General features: G+C 45.1%; 1 protein-coding gene across 9 annotated transcripts in view; it reads right to left on the bottom strand.

The window, feature by feature from the left end:
• Window positions 1-24,011, bottom strand: part of ZNF827 (zinc finger protein 827) — a 190,552-nt gene that overhangs the window by 81,997 nt on the left and 84,544 nt on the right. For all 9 annotated transcript variants that reach the window (XM_086346490.1, XM_086346492.1, XM_086346493.1 and 6 more), the window contains 2 exons: window positions 5,844-6,083; window positions 3,376-3,430 (listed from right to left, as the gene is read on the bottom strand). In XM_086346490.1, coding sequence (XP_086202616.1) covers window positions 3,376-3,430; window positions 5,844-6,083 — 295 coding nt within the window. The remainder of the gene's footprint in view (window positions 1-3,375; window positions 3,431-5,843; window positions 6,084-24,011) is intronic.

The following is a 24,011-nucleotide window of genomic DNA, read 5'->3' as shown; positions in this document are numbered from 1 at the left end:
AGAATCAGTTTGTTTCTTCAGCACTGCACATCTCTTTTGCCCTCTGGTTCCCCCGGATCTCCAGACCTCAAGAGCAGACCCCAACGTGTAGAGGGGCTCAGGCAACCACTGGCATTTGGAAGTGCCTGATCCCAATACTGCACTGAGGCCAGCATCCAGGGCTGCCCTTCATAAGTAAAGCATCTCAAATGTGTCCAGGAACCCTTAAACATGGACAACTCCAAACTCTGACTTCAATCATTAGTGATCCTTCTGGATGGTCAGCTTCTTCTAGGAAATTAAACATGGGAAATCAGGTAACTAACCAAATGTTCCACTTAGTACTTAAAAAAATCAGGAGATGTGGAAATTTGGAGGCTTGATGCAAATCGTTTTGGAAAGTATCACAAATCATACCTTAAAACATAACCCCCATTAGTTGATCTTGTGCAAACTTCTTATAAAAAACATAGTTCTTTCTAAAACAGGAATCAAAAAAGAAGAGATAGAACTAGTATTTTTTCGTTATTTCTGCTATCAGTAACTCAGGTTATAGAGGATTTCTTGGCACAAGGCAGCTTGATTCTATTCCACCTTAAGTAATGAGGTGAGAAGGGAAAAAAAAAAGAGATCTCTTTGACGAGAGGCTAATTGGGCAAGTTGCCCACTCAAAGGAAAAATAAAAACACACCAAGGATTTTGTCAAAGAACAATAAACCGAGAAACCCGTAACATTGATTTCTGAACACTACATCATGGGGTGGGGTGGGGGGCCCATAGAAAGCATCTCTTCCTTTGCTTTGGGCAAAAGATCTGATTTGGATTTCTTCTTACTCATAATCTCCCAGCAACAGGAGAATTTAAGGATTGCTTCATACTTGCCAAATGGCTTTAAAAAAAATGTCTTTTCTATCCTATAATTATGTTCCAGCTCCAGCCAAGGGAATTGAGGCTATGAGGCATATTTCACTTGTTTGGGGCGAGTTCAAACCTCCTCTTACCTCTTCCCAGGGAACATCTGAAGAGCATGCCGTAACAAGGTCTCTCAGCATACCTTTCCTTTACATAAGTATCATCATGCAGCCTTAAAGAGCCAGCCGGAAACCTCCAAGGAGACGCAGCTGGGGTCCTGCCCAGGTCACCTTTAATGCACTGGTGCGCCCACCCCCGCGGTGCTGGGCGTGTTGGCTGCTCACAGCGAGAACCACCCTCGTGGTTGGAGAGGGGGGCCACACATTCCCTGCTGAATTAGTAGATAATAAGGGGGTGCCAAGAGCTGGCTCCTTTACCTCGAGGCAGGATTTACTCTGTGGTGCAATCCATGTCTCAGAACTCTCCGTGGAAGGGAACTGGAGCTAGAACCCAGCTCACACCCCGTTCTCGCTCAGCTCCCCTTCTCTCTCCCAACCCACTGCACCCCGGCAGGTCGCCCTGAGAGCACACCCATATGAGAATCCTGTCTCAGGCTCTGCGTCTAGGGAACCTGATCTGTGACACTTCAGGAAGCCTATGGAAGCAAATTAAAATTGACTCCTATTATCTTTAATCTGCTGTCTTTTGACATCTACCAATCTGGCCAATTTCATGTGTTTAGACAAACGAACATAGCATAGATATTTAAAAAATAGCCTTAAGATTACATTTTATGCTTTTGAACTGTGGTGTTGGAGAAGACTCTAGAGAGTCCCTTGGACTGCAAGGAGATCAAACCAATCAATCCTAAGGGAAATCAACCCTGAATATTCATTGGAAGGACTGATGCTAAAGCTCCCATACTTTGGCCAGTTGATGTGAACAGCAGACGCATTGGAAAAGACCCTGATGATGGGAAAGATTGAAGGTAAAAGGAGAAGAGAGTGGCAGAGGATGAGACGGTTGGATAGCACCACTGATTCAATGGACATGAAACTGGGCTAACTCCGGGAGATGGGGAAGGGACAGGGAGGCCTGGGATGCCGCAGTCCATGGGGTCACAACGAGCTGGACACGTTTAGTGACTGAACAACAAGATTATATGCTGAAGGCAGTCTGGAACGTCCAGCAGTTCACACCTCCTATTTGGGCATCCAACTGAACAGACAAAATCACTTCTCTACCCACCCAGACCAATTTCCCAACACAACGCACAGGCCAGATCAGGTCGCAAGACTAGTTTCCCATCTGTATACCCACGCCTGGGTTCTGCTAGAGGCAGATTCTGTCCCTAATAGTATACAAACCCTGTTTGTATACTGTATACCCTGCTCTCTTTTAATCACTGTTTAATATGTGCCAGTCCCACATTTCAATTCACAGGATTACAAAGAAGAAACAGCTCAGGTGAAGATTCAAAGGAGCACTGTTCCTGTGTACTCTGAGCATCCTGTGTGATGCTCGGAGCCTGATTCCTGTCACATCTTCTGCCCCAAGAATTAAAACCCCCAAATCCATCAACAGTTCCCACAAGGAAGAATCTAAGTTTTCTCAGGAAATAAAGTGCCTTGACTTAAAGCCTTCCAAGGGGGAGAAACATCCTTCCCTGGTGATCCAGTGGTTAGGACTCTGCTGCCAATGCACCGGGGACAGGTTCCATCCCTGGTTGGAGAACTAAGATCCCACATGCAGCATGGCATGTCCAAGAGATAAATAAAATACATTAAAAAAAAAGCCTTCCAAGGGGAAGACTGTCTCTCCCCAGAGCTCCTTTCCCAGTGATGGTGTCTGCGCTTGTTGGCACTTGCCTGCCAGCTCAGATCTGGGTGGTTATAAGGCTCGGAACGGGTGGCAGATGGGCAGGCAGCCCCCTGGCTAACCTTCTCTGAAAACTCCTCTGGCAAATGGGGACGCTTCCTTTACCTACAGTTGTTAGTGATGTCAGTTTTCCTGCACGTTTTGAAAGCACTGTCTTTCTTCTACATTTTTGCTCTCCTAAAATGCCGTGAGTTAAAAAGGTGGGATGTCCCTGGCGACAAATGATCAGCTTACAGCGCAAAGCTCCTGAGGAACACAGCTGAACTCGGTCTACCAACCGAGTGAGGCTTTCCCCGAGACACAGACCCAGCTCCCAGCTCCCAGTCTGGCCACCGCTTCAACCATCAAGTCAGGAAACTTTAGCCCAAGAGGATAATAAGTATCCACTTCACAATATCATTGTAAGGAATTAAAAAAAAATAGCATAAGGAAAACTCGCAGCACATTGACACCCTCAGATGTTTAATAACTATGAATGGTCTTTCCCCTTGGGGTCCTTTGCTTTCCCTACTGTTTCCACCAACCACGTTCAAACCCAAAACGGTGGAAAGGGGGTGACTTCTGAACCCAGTGAAAGAAAAAGGTTTGAAGAACGCTGTTCAAACTGTGATGCGGGCCTGATGACTCCCACAGCAGGTATTCCGAGGGGACCCCCCGGTGGCCTACCTGGTGGTCGTCCGGATGGTGTTTTCTTTCTGAGTGTGCTCTTTGCTCACCTTCTCTGTAAAGAGAGAGAATGAAACAGACATCTCTTAGGTTGCTCTGACTTAATCTGTGTGTTTAAGGCTGAAGCAGAAACATCCTCCACACCTCTTTCTCTCTTGTGGTTTTCTTTTGGTTTCTCTTTCAAGCAGTCAAACCCCTCCTGTCTTACTGATAAAGACAGGCAACAGAAGCATGTCAACAGCATCTACCAAAATAGTTGATTAAAAACCAATCAAAGGGAAAGAGTTATTAACAAACTACAAGCATGTGTCTGATTTTCATCAGGCCTCAGTAAGTACATGTACATACCACACACACACACCCACACACACACAGACGTGCACAAAGATAGTTATTTCGATTATATTTTCCCCCAACTGAAAAATGTCTGTTTTTCTCTGATTCAGCATGAAAACTGCAGTTGTTGCAACTGTTCTGCTTCTGACTTTGATGACAACCTTTAAGCATTCCGTATTGTCAGGCCCCTTTGTGAGGCAGGCTATAAAAACAGTCGTTAAGACCTCTGGGTGTGAGAGTCATTGAGCGCTTATTCTGATAAATGTCACAGGGGACAAAAAAATATCATTAGACGAGGGGAGGTAAACTCTCCCTTACTCCGTCTTGAGGTCTGTATCTACCAGCTGTCAGAAATTATTTAATTAGCTTTCAAGAGCACAAAAGTTGACCTCTGGTCTTCCCTAACCAGTTCAAATGTGAGGCTTCTGACTGTCACAGCTCTCAATGGCTTCTTTTAAGTCTCCAGAGGAAACCTGGCCACCTCTACAAGGGTTTCAGATTTCAACGGCAGGGCAAGCGAAAAACCCCTAATCTCATGGATTCGGGGAGAAAATGTAAACAAAGATTAATGCTATCTTTCCCATGCTTTTAAACACTGGTCTGAGGCTGCTGTGTACATGTTTGTGTGGACGACTCCTTTCTGTCCACTCAACAGTGACAATGAGGGTGAATTTGGATTCACAGGCAGGGTTCTTTGAGAGAGCAGGAAATCGGGGCTAAATGACTTGCTTGAGGTCACCAGGGCGGTCAGTGACAGCGCCAGGGTGAGAACTCTCAGACACAAAGTTTTGAGCTGATAGTAGACCGTGATAATGTACTGCTGGAGATGGAGACTTTTTGAAAAGAGCCTCACTGGCCTCACTTCTGCAAATCTGAATGGCCAAATCACTCACAAAATTACATTGTTTTTAGAGATGCATTCAGCCTGTTTTGCTTTTTTTCTTTCTTTAAAGAAAAGCATCTTGCATGTTTGGAGCATATTTGGAACTTGCAAAGAACTATATGGCCTATTCAGTTCACTGACTTCACTGTTTCCACCTCTTTGAGCTCTGCACAAGCACAGTTCTTGTTTGAGAACCCACAGCCACCATCTTCAGCACCAACAAGTAACTTCACGGCTATGGGTAGTGTCACAAGGCCAACGAGAGAATGAGCTATCAGAATGGCATACAGATCCTAGCTTCTTTCCTTTTTCTGGGGTTTTTCTTAGTGGAGAAAAGTTAGCACTTAAATAATGTGGCATTTAAATAATGGGTGTTTTAAATCTGCAAGTCATAGCAAAACAGAGTTCATGAAACATCAGTGACAAACGCTACTGATGCCTGAATTTCAGTATGTAGGCCAATGCTTGACCAAAGATAAAGTATCTGTGTTTCTATATAAGTCTGAATCTTACATGAGTCTCCTTCATTCATCTCAATCACATTCAAACAGTAACAGCACATTAAATTTGATAACAATGAAGAGGATGCTGCTTGAAAGAGGTAATAAAGGGAACAACTTAGGTTCTAGGACCCTTACCTATTCTATCAAGACATTTAGCTGAGCTAGCAACTGACTTCTAGACTTTGAATTCTAAGTAGTCAAAGTAGAAAAGGTTGGTTTACAGAAAATGTTCTACCAGGTTATAGCTGGGGAAAGAGTCCTTACAGTTTCATCTTTTACTTTTCCCTTTCCTTGGCTTTTTTTTGCAGGGGCAAGATATAGTAAAATCTCATTAATTCCGATCACACTACTTTGGAATTCACGGTAATTCAGCCACTGTTAGAGTAAACTGAAGTTAATCTTTTGCACATTAGGAAAAAAAAAAAGGCTGTTAATCAGATCAACTGCCTAAACAAAACTAGAGGTGAGATATTTCATCCATGCAGCAGGGATCTTTTGCATGGAACTGAATAGAGTTCTAATTTCAAATGATTCTTAACTATTTATTAAAGAAAGTTTGGCAGGAGTTTGACTTGGCAACATCTGATGGACTGTTCATTTGAGTGGCGGAATCCATGTTAAAGTAACAAAATGGATTTCTGTCTAAAAAAGCCTACTATGCAGGTGTTTTTTTTACTTTATTAGAGTGGCTTTCCCTCAAATCAGTCCCAACTATTGACTTTTTTTTTTCCTGTAAGAAAACGTACCTGACAGTTGAAAAAGCAGCTCGGAAGCCATCTTCACGGAGATGTCCTGACTGAAGAGGTTTCTCTCCGGGGGTACTCTGCCTTCTGGCAGCTTCTGCAAGGGTTCCGTTTTCTCTCGCCCGATTAAAGTGCTGTAGCCAACATTGCGGCTGGGTGATATCGAGACCTGCGAGTCCTGGATGTCAACCTCCATAGGCTCCTCTTTAATCTTCACCATCTGAGTGTCCTTGTAGCTTTCCGCTGCAAACAGGTGAATGAAGAAGAAAAATGCTAGAGTCTCTTAATTCTGAACCAAACCCAGTCTTTCATCACAGAGAGAACCACAAGGGAGTGGTTAAGAAGAAAGCACCGTGGCACACTGGAACACAGTTTGAAAACCTTCTAGTTTAACCTTACGACCGACCTAGCAATCCTTATTCCTGGGCATATGCCCTGAGAAAACCGTAATTCAAAAAGACACGTGTACACATGTGGCGGATTCATGTTGATGTATGGCAAAACCAATACAATATTGTAAAGTAATTAACCTCCAATTAAAATAAATAAATTTATATTAAAAAAAGACACGTTACCCCAATGTTCTCTGAAGCATTATTTTTAATAGCTAGGACATGGAAGCAACCTAGATGTCCGTCAGCAGATGAATGGATAAAGAAGAGGTGTATACAATGGAATGTTACTCAGCCATAAAAAAGGAATGAAACTGGGTCATTTGTAGCACCGTGGAGTGAACCTAGAACTCTTGTCATACAGAGTGAAGCAAGTCAGAAAGAGAAAAACAAGTATCATATAATAACGTATATATGTGGAATCTAGAAAAATGTTACGGATGAACCTATCTGTAGGGAAGGAATGGACATGCAGACGTAGAAAAGAGATATGAGGACCCAGCGGTGGGGAGGAGGGGCTGGGTGAACTGGGGCAGCAGCACCAGCATATACACCCTGCCGAGGGTGAGACAGACAGCTGGTGGGAGGCTGCTGTGCAGCACCGGGAGCTCAGCTCGGTGCTCTGCGATGAGCTAGAGGGGCGGCAGGGAGGCTCCCGAGGGACGGGACTTATGTATACATACAGCTGATTCACTTTGTTGTACAGCAGAGATGAACAGAATATTGTAAAGCAATTACACCCCAATTTTTTTTAAAAAATAGAAAACTGGTTTAACTCATCTGACTTCTGGAAAAGGTAGGAAACGGACGCTCGGAGAGGTCAAGTGACTTGCTCAAGGCCACACAAATGGCAGCAGAAGCAGGGTGAATGTCTCCCAGATCTAGAACCAGGTTTCCTGACTGCAGCCTCGCAAGCACTGTCACACGCTATTTCTTCTCTGCCATGTTGCTTCTAGAACTTACAGAGAACACAACGAATATCTGCCCTTGTTTTATATTTCTAATATACTCAGCTTCAGTGAATCAAGTAAGAGCGAGCATATTCATACTATGATTTTCTCCCCCTCTTTCGAAAGCTCCGATCAATATTTTTTTCTTTCTTTTCCAGGGCATTAATTTTTCTTTAAATTAATAAAGAATAAGTAGGGTTGATGCAACTGAGACATTTACACCTTGATGGGAGCTAGTAATCCTCAAGACCACCTAGGAAGTTAATTGCAGCCCAAGGAGTAACACTTAGGAAAACAGCAATCCTACAAGTTATAATAACAGTTCAACCTGCTGACTGCTCTAGCTTAGGTGTGGCTATTGAACATTTGGTCTCTAGCTTGAAACATACATTTACTTTGGAAGGCGAGAGTGTCTTTATGGACGTGTGTTCCTTAGCGTTGATGAGAGAACACCCTGGAAACAAGGTGGGACAATTAGCCCAGCCATTAATTTGGGTCACTTTAAAAAAAGGCCACACTTTCAAATCAGTAAACATTTGTTAGCTATTACTGTACACTGTACACTCAAGCATTCTGGAAAACCTAAAAAAATCCAAAAAGGACTAGATAGATAGATGACAGACTGGATTACCTAGGCAGGCTCTGAATCCAATGACAGGTATCCATATCATACACGGATGAGAACGAGACAGAGGCACAGTGGAGAAGGCCGCATGGGGACAGACACTGTGCTGCAGACCGAATGCTGGGATTCCCACCCCCGAGTTAGTATGTCGAAGCCTAGTCACCAATGTGACAGTGTTCGGAAGTAGGGCCTTTGGCAGGTGATTAGGTCACGAGGAGCCATCCCCCATGCACTGCATTAGTGCCCTTGTAAAGAAAACCCTGGAGAGCTCCCTTGTCCCTTCTTCCATGTGAGGACACAGGGCAAAGATGCCTGACAGTAAACCAGGAAGAAGGCTCTCACTTGACCATGCTGGCACCTTGATCCTCGACTCCCAGATGCCAGATCTGCGAGGAATACATTGTTGTTGTTTACAAGCGACCCAGTCCACGATGTTCTGGTACAGAAGCCCAAACAGATGGAGACAGAGACTGGAGTTTTGCAGTCACAAGTTAAGGACTGCCTGGAGCCAATAGAAATTTGGAAGGAGTGCAGAAAGATTCTCCCCTAGAACCTTCAGATTTCAGACTTCTGGCCCCCATTTCTGTTGGTTTCAGCTACCAAGTTGGTGGTCATTTGTGATGGATGGATGGATAGATAGATACATATTGGGTTGGCCAAAAAGTTCATTTGGGTTTTTCCTTAAGGTCCTAAGGGAAAACTGGAATGAAATTTTTGGCCAGCCCAGTGGATGGATAAATAGACAGATAATGACAGACATAACAGTAAGAGGCAATAGTAAGCAAGTGCAGATCTGTGGGACAGTTAGGAAATATGACAGGGAAATCTCATTGCTCCAAGTGGGGTAGTCAGAGAAAGCTAGGCTCTCCTTGCCAAGTATGAGGCAGGTGAAAGTCAAGTATATGCAGATTACTGATTTGCAATAAAGAAGATAGAGGAGTATTTTTAATAAAAGAAAATTAATAGGGTGCTACCCATAAGATTTCATGTAAGAAGTGTGCTAATTGTGCTTTTTTTCTTCCTGACGTATTACACGTGCTTCTCAGAGAAAATGACCTGATTTTTGTCAGCAACTAAACTGCAGGCAACCGTTATATTTAATTTAGATCCCTCTCCCCACATTCCTGTCAAGTTGTTTTTTTTTTTTTCTTTTTTCTTTGCATGTCTGTGATGCTCATAAAAACCAAGTCCATTGATTTGATCATCCTAAAAAAAAAAGGAAAAGAAAAGAAGAATATAAAGCTTTCCAAGTTACATGCCTGGCTTCTATGCCTTTACTTCTGGCCCATCTAATTCTTTCTTGAGTCCTAACTGCACCCCCTGACCCCTTAAGGGATTTGGGGACTTGACAGCCATCCTGACCTTCCTTTAGATCACCCATAGGCGCAGTCAGCACACACAGTGCCCTCTTTGTGTCCCCTCAAACTACTCAGGATTCGGAAAATAAACAGTGGGGTCAGTGTCACAGGTACATAATGATGTCTCTGAACCTTGCCAGTCATTCCAAGGCCCGAGGACAAACTCAAAGCGATGCTAGAAAGGGATTCATTTTGTTAAAAAAAAGGAAAAAAAAAAAACAACAACAACTTAACAAACATAAAAAGAGCAAAGCCAGAAAGAAGCTCTATTATTTATCTCCCCAAAAGCCCCTTTTCCCCAGCTTTGCTCCTGGATTAAAAATCACCTGTTTCCACTCCTGGATTTAATGAGATCAGTTTTGTCCATCAGCTTTCAAATGTTTTATTTTTCATATTTTTAAACATTTTAATACAACAAAGATAAAAAATAATATATTAGTTAAATCTGGATTTAATTTAGAATCAAAATATTTAGTGAAATACGACACCGTGCTTCAAGGTATGGCTAACCACAGGAACTATCACATCTTCAAGTAACACTAAAATTACCTGAAACACTAAAGTAACACTTCATGTTTCTCTGCAGCTTGGGTGACATTTTAGGCAGAATTCTTAGATGAAAAATGTCCACTTTCTGCTGTCTGCTTAGTCGCTCAGTTGCCTCCAACTCTTTGCGACCCCATGGACTGTAGCCCACCACGCTCCTCTGTCCCTGGAGACACTCCAGGCAAGAATACTGGAGTGGGATGCCATGCCTTCCTCCAGGGGATCTTCCCAACCCAGGGACCGAACCCAGGCCTCCAGCATTACAGGCAGATTCTTTACCGACTGAGCCACCAGGGAAGCCCAAGCTAATTTTGCTTACCCCATTAAGTACCAGTTTCCAAGCCCTTTGTTTCATATCAAAAATACTTCAATCATCCTAACAATTCATAGATGCTCTGAATAACAGATTGTTAAATTTAAACATTTTAAAGATGATATTACTAACTGGTAACATTACTTGGCTAGTTCAGACAACCTAGTAGTTCAGATTGAAACAGACCTGAAATAACAATGAAATTAACATAGTATTCCTTCTCCCTCCATATTGGGCACAAAGCTTCCTTATGTTTAAACATGAGTACACTGAATAAAAGTCCTCTGGCTAATTTAGGGTAGAACATATTCTAAAAAACCAACTTTGGGGGGAGCTGAATTATGACTTATAGATTTCACAGATGTTTTTATTGAACTTAATGCAAAATAATAGGCCACATGTTAGTTACCTGAAACTGGTGGCATTTACTGTGGGGTGAGGGAAAGGTGAGAGGGGAACCACAGTCATTTCAGTCATTCAAAGCTACTCAAAGACAGAGAAGGAAAATACCTTCAATCTCTTTCCTTTCTCATTGGTCACCTGAAGCAATCTGACTTGTGATGTTACTAACAAATCAGTTGTATAAAAGCTACTTGGGATAATTTCAAGTATGATTTTTCCCTGAAGTGCTTTCTTCTCTTTCTTATGACAACTCTTGACCTTTCAAAACTGCACAAAACACTGATGGCTGTTAAAAAACCTTTAGCATTTGTAAATCTACCTGACAGACCCCAGACTCACTGAGAAGTTTTCAAACTGACAGCTCAGTGGGCAAGTGAGACATAATTCAATAAATATTTGTATAGTCCTTGCACTTCCACGCAACCTAGCATCACTGCCAAGTGTCTTCTTACCTTTTTTAAAAGGCAGGATTTCTGAACCTACGGACATTTGAAGCCAGACACTTCCCTGCCATGGGAGGCTGTTCTGTGCACTGCAGGATGTTCAGCAACATCTCTGGTCTCTAACCACTAGGTACCAGAAGCACCAGTCCTCTAATTGTGACAACCAATTCCAGACATCTCCAAAGTCCTTTGGGGGACAAAATCTCCCCAATGGAAAAATACGGCTGTAAAGTTTTGCCACACTCTTTGTTTTTGCCCCTTCTCCTCTGACCCCATTTAATTAGCACCCAAGGCAAAGAAGAAAGAAGCTCCTTCTAAGTTCCAGCTTGGTTCAACAGTATCTCAGCCCAGCTGGCCGAGGATGCAGGAGGTGGGCTGACGGGAACAAAGTTTCTGCTACATTTCTTTCTTGGTCCCCAGCTCGCTCCCTTTTGTGTGGAGCATGGTAATATAGGGGCTTCCCAGCAGGCGCACTGGTAAAGAATCCCCAAGCAGGAGATGCGGGTTTGATCCCTGGCTTGGGAAGATGCCCCGGAGGAGGGCATGGCAACCCACTCCAGTACTCTTGCCTGGGAAATCCCATGGACAGAGGAGCCTGGCGGGCTACAGTCCATGGGGTCACAAAGAGTCAGACACGACTTAGCGACTAAACAGCAACAGCATTCTAACATAACAAGGGTTGAATTCATCACTTCACTCACTCTTAGCTTTGAATTCCCCACCCAGGGACATGTCTACACACCCAGGATTTTACTCTTTCCCAACATCTTCCCCCTTCACACACATTTCCGATTCCTCTGGAATCTCTTCCTAAAATGATAAGACAAATATTAATTTGACTCCAGTGGTCTCTACTGCTATTTCAACAGAGAACTTGGCATATGGGAAAAGATGGGAGAGTGTTAAAAGGAGGTGATGCCTGGGAGGTGGACTGCAGGTGACTGTTTAGTACAATGCTTATTTGTATTTTATAATTTTCTATGATGAATATGGGTATCTTGTCATGTAGTTGTTTTTTTTTTTTTAATGGAAAACAATTTCATGTACTGGTAAAAAGCCACTACTTCCTCTTTAGAGGTACACAGAACAGTGTGCATGCCTGGAAGCATCAGAAGAGTTGTTTGTGACTCCAACAAACCACACTCAAACTCTGCTTGGCAACAGAGGAGAAAAAAGCAATGGGAATGCCGTAACACTGTTTTCTTTCCCGCCTTCATAAACACAAATATCAAACTGGGTTATTTCATTCATCAGTCACTTGGTTATTCTATACGCTTTTTTTTTAAACGTCTGCCATGTACTCAGAACCATGACGGCTGATTCATGGTATTCAGGGGTAAATAAGACGTGGTTCTTGCCCTCAAGCAGTTTAAATCCAAATGGACGGATGATCAGACAAGTATCAATAGCCCTCTCATACGAGGAGTAAAATTCAAATGCAGGGTGGGAAGAGGAGTCGTGGAAGATCAGAAACCAAAGCACAGAAGTGGAATTGTACTCGACCAGGAGCATCCAGGGAATATCACATTGTCTGTCTGTCTGGAGCATCAAAGCTGGGAGGTGCAACGGGCTCCCTGACTGAGCAGGACTCGGGGGCGTCAACGTAAGAGCAACTCTATCTTTGTCTGCCAGTCTTTAAACCTGCCCAGCAGGAAAACATTCTTCTCTTGTTCCTGGGTGAAAACTCAGGCAGGTTTAAAACCTGGTAATGCTTAGATAATGCAAGGCCTAACAACCCTTTAAATAGCAAAAAAAAAAAAAAATAATGTTCTTGTTTCAGGATACAGCAGGCTCAGCCCCATGGGTTAATCCACAGCTCAGCCCTTTCGTGAAGGTGATCCCTGTTCCTCCCTGGAAGGGTTCCCAGGATGCCCGAGATGGGGGAAGTGGTGGGGTCGGCTCCCTCTCCCTGTCTTGCTGCCTTCTCCCCATCACACTAGCTGTCCTTCCAGACCCCAGAATCAGAGAAGCGGGGAGGTGGTGGGAGGAGAGATGAGGGGAGGGAAAGCTCACTTCCCTGTTCTAGAATGGTTTTACCCTCTTTAGGTTGGTGGACATCTCTCCTATGGGATTCGCCCATGGGGTTTTCCGAGACTTCTGACTTGGTGATTATCCCCGGCATTCTTTACCTGGCTGAACGCCCTCTAGTCTGGGCTCACTGATTTCCCCCACTGCCCCCATGGACACCCTTGCAGGCCTCCATCTCGCGAGTGGGCAAGGGTGCCATCAAGTCTCCAAGCAGCTCCTAGACAGCATTTTTGATAACATCCCTGGTGACCCTCCTGTGGGAATCCGGTCCATGCTGGGGCCACAGGGAACACCTGCCTCTTCATTTGATCAAAGAGAGTGAGTTCAGACCCCATGCAGACCACACCAAGGCAGTCTGCCATCTCTCAACCTTGTCAGGTGCCAGGCCATGAGGCTCCCCACTGAGGAAAACACGTGACCGACTCTGCAGATGATGTCCCTTGCAGATATGAGGTGAGAGGCTGGAACCCCTCTTCCTGTCCCCATTTCCCTGCAGTGGGGGAATCACAACCCAGTTCTCTACAAAATCCCCTCGCCCCAACCTCCAATAACCTCTCACTTTTATACTCTCTCCATTTGACTAAGAAGTACAAGGCGTGTGTGTGTGTAAAATACATGTAACATAAATGGATCGTTGTAACTATTTTCAAGCATACCATTCAGTGGCAGTAAGTACGTTCACGCTGCTGTGCAGCCATCACCCCTACCCAGCTCCAGAATTTTTCATCCCCCCCTGAAACTTTACCCATAAAACACTAACTCTCCATCTTTCCCTCCCCTCAGTCTCTGGCAACCATCATTCTACTTTCTGACTCTAGGCCAGGAGTTTTCACATTTCTAAAAAATTCTTCAATGCGGTAACCTTGTTACTGAAGCCAGATCTTCCATTTAACATCCTGTTTAGTAAAAAGCATCAGGTTATATTCCAGAGAAATTACACTGGAGGGGGCAGGTCAGAGCAGAACATGGAATCTTAAAGGCTGAACCTCGAAGCCGGTCCTAAATGGGGAGCCTGTGAGGATCCAGCCTTTAGCAGGGGTTTGCTTGGAGAAGCAGTATGATCAGACGACATTTTGGAAGGGCAATCGGGCAGGGATGCTTATATGGGATGAAGGGACTGGCAGAAATGGAAATGGGGAGTGGAGGGGACTTTCTGTATTAACAGCAATCCAAGCAAGGAGATGATGAGAGCCTGAACTGCTGTTCACAAGGGGAGAAAAGACTCCCAAGATACTCCAGAGGCTGAACGCTGAGGCACTGGTGGCGGAGTCTGAATCAAGAATGAAGACACCAAGGTGACAGTAGTTGCGAAGAAACCTTGTGTATGGTCTGGGTAAGGGGGAAGTGAAATTTTTAAAAGTAACAATTCTATGACTTTTAAGCCTCCGAAATTTGGGAAATGCTATTAATAAGAATGGGCTTCCTTTGTGGTGCAGCTGGTAAAGAATCCGCCTGCAACGCAGGAGACCTGAATTCGATCCCTGGGTTGGGAAAATCTCCTGGAGAAGGGAAAGGCTACCCACTCCAGTATTCCGGCCTAGACAATTCCATGGCCTCTATAGTCCATGGGGTCACAAAGAGTCAGACACAATTGAGCAACTTTCACCACATTCTTCTTCACACACAAACAAGAATAAGGAAAGATGGGTTGGGGAGAAGTATGAAGGGAGATTTTCAGCTCTATGTTGGCTAAGTATCTGTGATTCCCACAAGAAGTGGAGGTCGTGATGGCTTAGAGGCAGTAAGAAAACAGACAGACCGGAAGTCATCTGAATCCAAGGGGCTGTGTGAGATAGAAAGGGAGGGTGAGTAGAGAGCAGAGGATGGGGAAGAAAAGGAGGGGAGAAGAGGTGGAGAGGGCGGGATCCAGCACAGCGGCCACGTGCATGGAGGTCGGCCGGGGAAGGTGGTGATGGCGGCAGTGCGCGGGCGCTGCCCACTCCTGCCTTTGGGCACCCACACCCTTACAAGCATTCCTTTTCTTAGTGTCTGCCCCATATAAGCCCTCAGCCCCACTCTCCCTGCCAACCTGCCCAAACACACCCCACCATTCCTCACCTTGCACTCCGTTGCTCGGGTGTATCCAACAGACTCTTGTGACCCCATGGATTGTAGCCCGCCAGGCTCCTCTGTCCATGGAATTCCCCAAGAATACTGGAGTGGGTTGCCACTTCCTACTCTAGAGAATCTTCCCAGCCCAGAGATCGAACTCCCCCGTCTCTTGCATCTCCTGCATTGGCAGGGGGGTTCTTTACCGCTAGCACTGCCTGGGGTTCCTCACCTTATTCCCTTCTCTCGATAATAACCTAGACAGGTTTCAAAATGACTCAGACATCCCTCTCTGAGGGCCTTCCTTTATCTTCATCAGACGGCACCCTTCCCTCCTCTCTCCTACCTCTAGACGGTTCAGACCTTGCTGACGTTGCACCGGGCTGTAGTTTTATTATTTACAGATTTGTTTCCCCTGTGGGCTGCACGCTTGGCAAGGGCCTGGTTCTGATTGCACTTTCATTCCCACAACTCTGAAGGTATTGGGTTAATATCTGTCTGTCACGTGCATCGCTTGAGGCAGAGCACACGGGCGGTGTGCGGTGCTTCTCCCCTCCCCGACGCCTCAGTCTGCCGTGGACGCTCACGCTTGCCAGGAACCTGAAATACAGAAGGGTCCAGCACGGGCAGGGTACTGAAATAGACAACGATGACTGGCTGTGCTCTCTCTCTCTGGACTGCCATCGTGATCCTGACTGGTTTTGAATAACCAGACGCTTAAAAGAGCCTCTAGAAGCAACACCAATGACTCCATATGGAAACATTTCACTTTCTAGAGTGATACCCATGTCAATCAGATGAACTGAAAATCTTTTGTCTTCAACTTGCCATTCGCAAAAAGTTCTGGGCTGGGCACAAAAATGGGGTCCAGGTATGTGTGAACTGATTCCCGGAGGTGTCAGGTTGATTACTTAAAATTTTGTTTAGAAGCGTGAGTGACAGCTCTCACTGCATTGAAGTGATGCACTTTAGGTAGAGCAGAATCACAGTCAAATCCAGCCCCAAGTGGCCCTGAAACCAACAGAACCAAGTGGAGAAGGGGAGGGGAGGGGGCAGATGGGAAGACCCCCCCCCCATCTCCCTTCACTCCTCGGATTCAAAAACCAGGGATCCAAGTAACACTGGCCAAATCATCTCTCCGTGGTACAAAGATAAACAACAAAATCAGATATTCTATCTACTGCTTAATCCATAATCCAGTTAGGATGCTGGGAAGTGATGGCATTCAGTTCAAGTGAAAAGTGCACAGAGGCGCCATCTCTCCTGTTCCTAATCCATGCAATAAGAACAGAACTTGTCCGCCCTACACATCCATCAACAGGTGAATGGATAGAGAAGAGGTAGCATATGCATATGGGCTTTACAGGTGGCTCGGGGGTAAAGAATCTACCTGCCAGTGCAGGAGATGTGGGTTTGATCCCTGGGCTGGGAAGATCCCCTGGAGAAGGAAAGGGCAACCCATTCCAGTATTCTTGCCTGCGAAATTTCATGGACAGAAGAGCCTGGTGGGCTACAGCCCATGAGGTTGCGAAAGAGTCAGAAAAATATATATTTATATTATAAATTTTTAAATATATATATATATACACACATACATATATATGTTAAAGTCACTCAGTCATGTCTGACTCTTTGAGGCCCCATGGACTATACAGTCCATGGAATTCTCCAGGCCAGAATACTGGAGTGGGTTGCCATTCCCTTCTCTAGGGGATCTTCTCAACCCAGGGATCCATTCCCTTCTCTAGGAGATCTTCCCAACACAGGGATCCAAGCCAGGTCTCCTGCATTGCAGGCAGTTTCTTCACCAACTGAGCCACAAGGGAAGCCTATATATATATATATATATATATATATACACACACATACACACATACATACATACATATATGATGGAATACTATTCAGGCATTAAAGAGAATGAAATAATGCCCTTTGCAGCAACATGGATAAACCTAGAGATGATCATACTAAGTGAAGTTAAGTCAGACAGAGAAGTACAAATACCCTATGACATCACTTGCATGTGGAATCTAAAATACGACACAAATGAACCTATGAAACAGAACCATGGACACAGGGGACAGACTGGTGGTTGTCAAGGGGGAGGGATGGAGTGGGAGGTTGGGGTTAGCAGATGCAAGCTTTCATATATAGAAAGGATACACAACAAGGTCCTACTGTATAGCACAGAGAGCTATATTCAACATTCAATGATAAACCATGATGGAAAAGAATATAAAAAAAGAACATATATATATATATATATATATATATATATATGTATGTATAAGTGAGTCACTTTGCTGTACAGCAGAAATTAACACAGCACTGTAAATCAACTATACATCAACTAAAAAAATGATAAACTTCATGTGTCTCCACAGTGGTCCTCAGCTGAGTAAAAGCTCCCTAGTCCTGCTCTGAGGAACAAATCTGATGCCCGGGGCTCACCCATGGCAGCTTCCACATCCCAGGAGAGAAAATTCAGGCTCCTACTGTCCCTACTGGATGTATGGGTCATCTCTTCCCAAGGAAGGAGAGAGGAAACGCTCTCCAGGAAAGGGAACAGCGGTGCAGCAATCTTTCTCTAGTTCTCCTAAAACACAAGAACCTTGAGAACAGTGTTCCACTGCCTCTTCCCGGAACAGCAGAATAGGAGACTTATTCTCTGGAATGGATGAAATGCACGGTCTCTGGACTTGAGGGTAACAGGCACAGCTGAGGGCAGGGCAGACAAGTGGTGTGAGGTAGGGAACTGAATTTCCCCTCTTCAATTAAAAAAAGGAAAAAATAGCATTTTTCAGTAGAAGAGCCTTACAATGACCTCCAGTGCACACACACTCACACACACACACACACATACCACCTAGAACTGCACAGGAGTAACTCAGCAAATCATGAGAGCAAGCCAGTATCTATGAAGAAGAAACACAAAGCTGTGCACACCTTTAAATAATTCATCAGACAATCCACTGATTAATTAAATTAGACTGGGACTTCCCTGCCAGTCCAGTGACTTTGCCTTTCAATGCAGGGGGTTCGGGTTCAATCCCTGGTCAAGGAGCTAAGATCTCATGTGCCACATGGCCAAAAAAACAAAACATAAAACAGAAACAATACTGCAACAAGTTAATAAAGACTTTAAAAATGGTTCATGTCAAAAAAAAAAAATTAGACCATCTTTTCCAGGTGAAAAAGATGCACAATAATCTAAACACTAGGATAATCTTGTTTAAAGTTATGGGGTTAGGTTTTCTGTATGCCCCCCTTCCTTCTCTCTCTCTCTCTCTCTCTCTCTCTCTCTATCACACACCCCCCTCACATGTTTTATTCCTATAAAAACTTCAAATATTCGATCCGAATTGGCCCGTTGAATTGGATCACCAAAACCACAAGTGAAGTTGCATTTCCCCTCTCTATCAGTATACTACTTGGTAAACTTAGGAAGGAGAATTAATGAAGGTCTGAGGAGACAGCTATGGACACTAGAATTCACAATTAAGTGGACAGGGTTAAGTAGGAGGTCAACTCAGAAAGACACCATAAGGAGCACCCAGCATTCCATTTTATTAGTTGTTCTGAATCTGCAAGGAAAAATACGCCCTAAAAAAGAACAGAACTCAAACTTTAAAGATCATAAAGACTGAAATGAGACCTGGAAGTTCCCTTTCAGGGATCCAAGAAACATATCCTTTTTCATCAGAGCAAAGTACTTGAACTTTATTCTTCTGAGCATTCTTCAATTAGTTTTTGCCTCCCCGACATCAGCAAGTAATGCAAGAGGTTCCTGCCCGAGATAACTCAGCTGGGCATTTGCCAATGTTTCCAGCCACAAAACTGAGCTCAGAGCAGCAGCACAAATTCTGGACTCGAGTCAGGGCCTGACACCGCCCAGGGTTAAACTATGTAGGGGGCTCCCTGACACAAAGGAAGGTCCCTCAGACCGGCCACGTGGTAGATGATCACAAGTCAGAATACGAGCATCACACACAAGGGCTGCATTCGATTTCACTTCTATCCAGAGGACAAGAATTAAAATCTTTGAGTCACCGAGGGCTCCGGGAGATGAGCTTCTCCGGCCAGCAGAGGCTGTGGAGGGGGCCAGTCATTATCTGTTGAACTCTGAGTGTCCCGGTGTTAATGTAAAACCTCTCCCAATCATCTTGTTTTCATTTGATGATTTCACGAGAAATTAGCTAAAGAGGTGCATTTAAACTGTATGTCTGCCATTTGGTACCATTCCAAATGATCTCATTTTTAAAAAATTAACCTATTTTTCATCTAATGTCCAGAATATACTTTTCTTGTCTCACATTTTTAAAAAAAGGGAAAAAGGGTCAATTCAAGTATCTGATCTAAACCTAAAGCGATTTAACATCATTATTCTTTGCCACTTAATAAATCTAAGTCCTGTCCACCTCATCTGTTGTGATTAATAAGCCTTTGTATACCCTTCTATGAACCTGAATGCAGGAAGGATGGGGTTGGGCTGGGGGGGGACGCACAAGTAGATTTTAAACACAACTCCTGAAAGATTCAGAAGTCCTGCTGATATTTAAAAAAACTGACCAAAAAGCAAGGTCCATCTCTGCCTGGTGGTGGGTTGGCCATTGCCTGACCCTCAATGAGGAAGACAAAGCAGAGTGAGCCCTTAATGCCCAACGAGAGGAAGGCGCACACCAAGAGTTTTATTTCAATCACTAAGAGTTTTACCAAACTTTTAAATATTTTCCACTAACAGATGGTAAAAGGGCTTTAGTATATGCAGACAAGTTTAAAATGCTTTTCTTAGGTGGTGCTAAATATTACTGAATCGTGTCCCAAGGATATCTCTGTTGAGAAGCCCTGACGGCTTCTCTTCCATCGGTCAGTGTTTCCAGAAGGCAGGGAAGGGCTGGAGAGATGGTGCAGAAAGCAGAACACTGCATAACAACATAATAACTGGAACCCAGCGTGAGCATGAGCAGGGGGATGGGATGGGACGGGAACACAGGGTCACCAGGAAAGGACACTGTCTTGTTCAGCTTGGTAGCCCTAGTGGCCAAATGGAGGCTTAGAAATTAGTAGTTCAGTTCAATTCAGTCACTCAGTCGTGTCCGACTCTTTGCAACCCCATGAACTGCAGCACGCCAGGCCTGCCTGTCCATTACCAACTCCCGGAGTCCACCCAAACCCATGTCCATCGAGTCAGTGATGCCATCCAGCCATCTCATCCTCTGTCGCCCCCTTCTCCTCCTGCCCTCAATCTTTACCAGCATCAGGGTCTTTTCCAATGAGTCAACTCTTCTCATGAGGTAAGTATTGGAGTTTCAGCTTCAGCATCAGTCCTTCCAATGAACACCCAGGACTGATCTCCTTTTGGATGGACTGGTTGGATCTCCTTGCAGTCCAAGGGACTCTCAAGAGTCTTCTCCAACACCACAGTTCAAAAGCATCAATTCTTCGGCTCAATTAAATCAGTAATTAAATTGGAAATTAGTAAGGGCTCAAATCAGAGAAGGCAATGACACCCCAGTCCAGTACTCTTGCCTGGAAAATCCAATGGATGGAGGAGCCTGGTAGGCTGCAGTCCATGAGGTCGCTAAGAGTCTGACATGACTGAGCGACTTCACTTTCACTCTTCACTTTCATGCATTGGAGAAGGAAATGGCAACCCACTCCAGTGTTCTTGCCTGGAGAATCCCAGGGACGGGGGAGCCTGGTGGGCTGCAGTCTATGGGGTCGCACAGAGTCGGACACGACTGACGTGACTTAGCAGAAGCAGCAGCAGCATCAAGGGCTCAATAAATAGTGCTGAGTGAATGAACAAGGGAAAGAAAACAAAGAACACCCTAAGAAGAAATGGAAAGGTGTGATGAGAAGTAGAGAAGAGCTAAAGTACACGATTCATTGAATGCTCCAAGAAAACTTTATGAACTTTTGCCAAAAATCAAAGCCTTCATGGTGGATGATAGGTGAGCCTCTGCTTACGACGGGGCACCAGCCTTGGGACCCAATCTGTGGGGGTCCCCGGAGTGGGGATGGGACCATGCAACAGTGGGACCCGTTCCCTGTGGGCTCTAACTCCACATACTTCTAGGAGACTCTGAGTGCATGGATAGTCTCCCAATGCATTCTGGCTGGTTTTCAACATTCTTTCCCACATGTTTTAAAATCAAACCTACTCGCAAGTAGCCTGAGTGACTCATCTTAATGTCCCTTCCTCTCTCTGTTCCCGTGTCCTCTCTAGCACAGGTGGTGGAGAGTGACACCACTCCACTGGGGCAGAGTGATGAGGAGGGGGGCCCTCGGCTGAGAACTTGGCCCTCCTGCTTGAGCTGCCCCTGTTACACACGGGGTGAGGACTTCAGCCTCAGGGTCTTCAAGAAAACTGAGAAGGAGTCATACCAGCCTTCTGCCATGAGCATTTTAGGAGAAACTCTTTTAAACAGTATGGTATGTGCAAGATGTGCACGCTCAGTCACTCGGCAATGTCGCTCCTTTGTGACCCCATGGTCTGTAGCCTGCCAAGCTCCTCTGTCCATGCAATTCTCCAGGCCAGAATGCTGGAGTGGGTTCCCTTCTCCAGGGGATCTTCCGCACCCAGGGATCGGACCCAGGTCTCCTGCACTGCAGGTGGACTCTTCACCATCTGAGCCACCAGGGATGCCCTTGAACAGTATCCGGGTAGGATATCCAGGTAGGATAGGGTTTGAAAGGTTTTAGCACAAGTGATTGAAAGGAGACAATCATTCATCTCATTTAAATTATCCCAAGTCCCCAGTTTTCTTCTGTATTCCACAGCTTTTAAAAAAGTGCAAAAAATATTACCTACATATCACCCAGTAGCTTGGCTACAAAGGCACTGGTGAATCCCAAGGGAAGACTGCTACCAATATTTAAATTTTTTATTTTTCACCTATGTTGCATGATCTTAATTCCCTGGCCAGGGACTGAACTCTGGCCTCTGCTTTGGAAGCGTGGAGTCTTAACCACTGGACTACCAGGGAAGTCTCTCCTACCGATATTTAAACATGGAGGGAGGCACAATGATTCTGCTCCCAAGATACATCCCAGAGATCACTGCCATTTCCCCTTCAGTCCCAGTAAGGCTTCAGCTTTGCTAAGGGTTTCTCTCCCTCTCAACCAGAAGGCTATTAAGTTTACCTCTGGCAACACGGACATGGATCACAGGAACTTCCAGAAAGGCTGTCCTGATGGCTGCGACTCCAAAAGGGCAGGAAAAACCTTGGCAGCAACAGGAGGGTAGTGTGTGTTTGCGTGTGTGTGTGTGTGTGTGTGTGTGTGTTTAGGTGGGTTTACAGAGCTAAGGCAGCAATAGGAGGAATAAGGAAAGAAGTTCGTGACATATTCTTTAAACTGCGATGCTCACCACTCGATTTTGAAATTACGATAAATGGTGGCACGTCACATGTATGTTTGGTCATTGCCCCCACTTCTCCAGCTGTGGAGAGAAGCGTGTGGCAGCCATGGGAAACCAGGAAATAGGCTTGAATCCAGCTGCTGGCCCATATTCAGAAAATAGGAAGTAAACCAATGCACAGCACGAACTCAAGACAGCCTACATATGGGGAAAACAAAGAAAGTCAAAGTATGAGTCTCTCAGTGTGTCCTACTCTTTGCGACTGTAGCCCGCCAGGCTCCGCTGTCCATGGGATTTCCTAAGCAAGAATACTGGGGTGGGTAGCCATTCCCTTCTCCAGGGGATCTTCCCAAAATATATACATGTGTAGAGTTTTCACCTTCATGCATTGGAGAAGGAAATGGCAACCCATTCCAGTGTTCTTGCCTGGAGAATCCCAGGGACGGGGGAGCCTGGTGGGCTGCCGTCTATGGGGTCACACAGAGTCGGACACGACTGAAGTGACTTAGCAGCAGCAGCAGCAGAGTAAACAGAAGACTTCTTAGGAAGAAGACTGAGCGTGTGCTAGGTCCTCACACTTTGATAATGAGAAAATAGCACTCTTCAAGCCTTCGCCTCCTAGAAAAGTGACAGAAGCCATAAGGGAGGAACAGCTCTCTTCGGGAAAGTGTTCCCTTCTCGGGCAACACGGACACTGCCCTGCTCAGCGGAAACAGCCGCCATTGCTCTCATCCCGTGTGCATCTTCAGTGCTCTGGGTGCAGACGGCCCGGGTACCAACACCCAGCTGAGCCCCAGCCCAGTGGGATGTGGCCACTTGGCAGCAGACAGAGGAGTCTCCTCTCCAGAGGGAGGTCTGTGATACCAGCCTGTGCCCAGATGGGCACAGAGGACATGGGGTTTAATTATACATGCAAATGTTCCCCTTCTGTGACATGAATAAGTTAAAAGTGAAAGGTTAATATAGCAACAAGAAGAAAAACCATCATGGAATGAGAATGCTTTAGAGCTCTTGTTGAGGAAAATAATAGCTATGCTCTGCCTCACAAGACCACGACTGCACTAAAACGTCTGAAGCAGGGAGCCAGAAGAAGCTAGAGTGGTGTAAGAGATTCTAAGGCATGGGCAAGACACACCGTTTCTACCTGGCAGGGAAATTTGTCCTCTCAGTGAAAAACAGAACAGAATGTTTGACTGCTTACTCAAATATTTGCAATCGGCTCCCTCAGAAAGTAAAGCTTCTTCTTAGAGCCGTCACCATCAAATACTATTTACTCATGGCTTCTCCGTGCCACTGTTTGTGTCCTGGATAAGATAATGTCTGCAGAAATGGTTTTGTATTTCTATCGAAAAACAGAAATCAACGCAGGAATACCAGAGACAGGCATGCCAGCGGTGAACACATTTCCTAGGCGTCATTCGCAATTCTTTTGCTCAGTACTGTAAGGGACCTAGAACCCCTTCACCAGTCCCGACTCTTCCTGGCACCTCCTGCCCTCTGGCCCTCTCTCACCCAATCTGGCCAAACAGAAAAGGAATCTGGAATGAAGGTAGAGCCCATGAAATTCCTTTCCGAGCTTCTGCCCGGTTTCTGGAACACAGGCCAATACAAATGTTCATAGCTATATTAATATATGAGCTGTGCACCAGGGAGATGATAATAAAACAAGCGCCCTTTGGAGTCCAGCCTTTCTGAGGCC

This window comes from Bos grunniens, chromosome 17 (assembly GCF_055505025.1).
Source record: "Bos grunniens cultivar Pamir isolate PY7600 chromosome 17, Bosgru_T2T1.0, whole genome shotgun sequence".
In the NCBI taxonomy this organism is placed as follows: Eukaryota; Metazoa; Chordata; class Mammalia; order Artiodactyla; family Bovidae; genus Bos; species Bos grunniens.
This window is presented reverse-complemented; position numbering and strand designations above follow the sequence as displayed.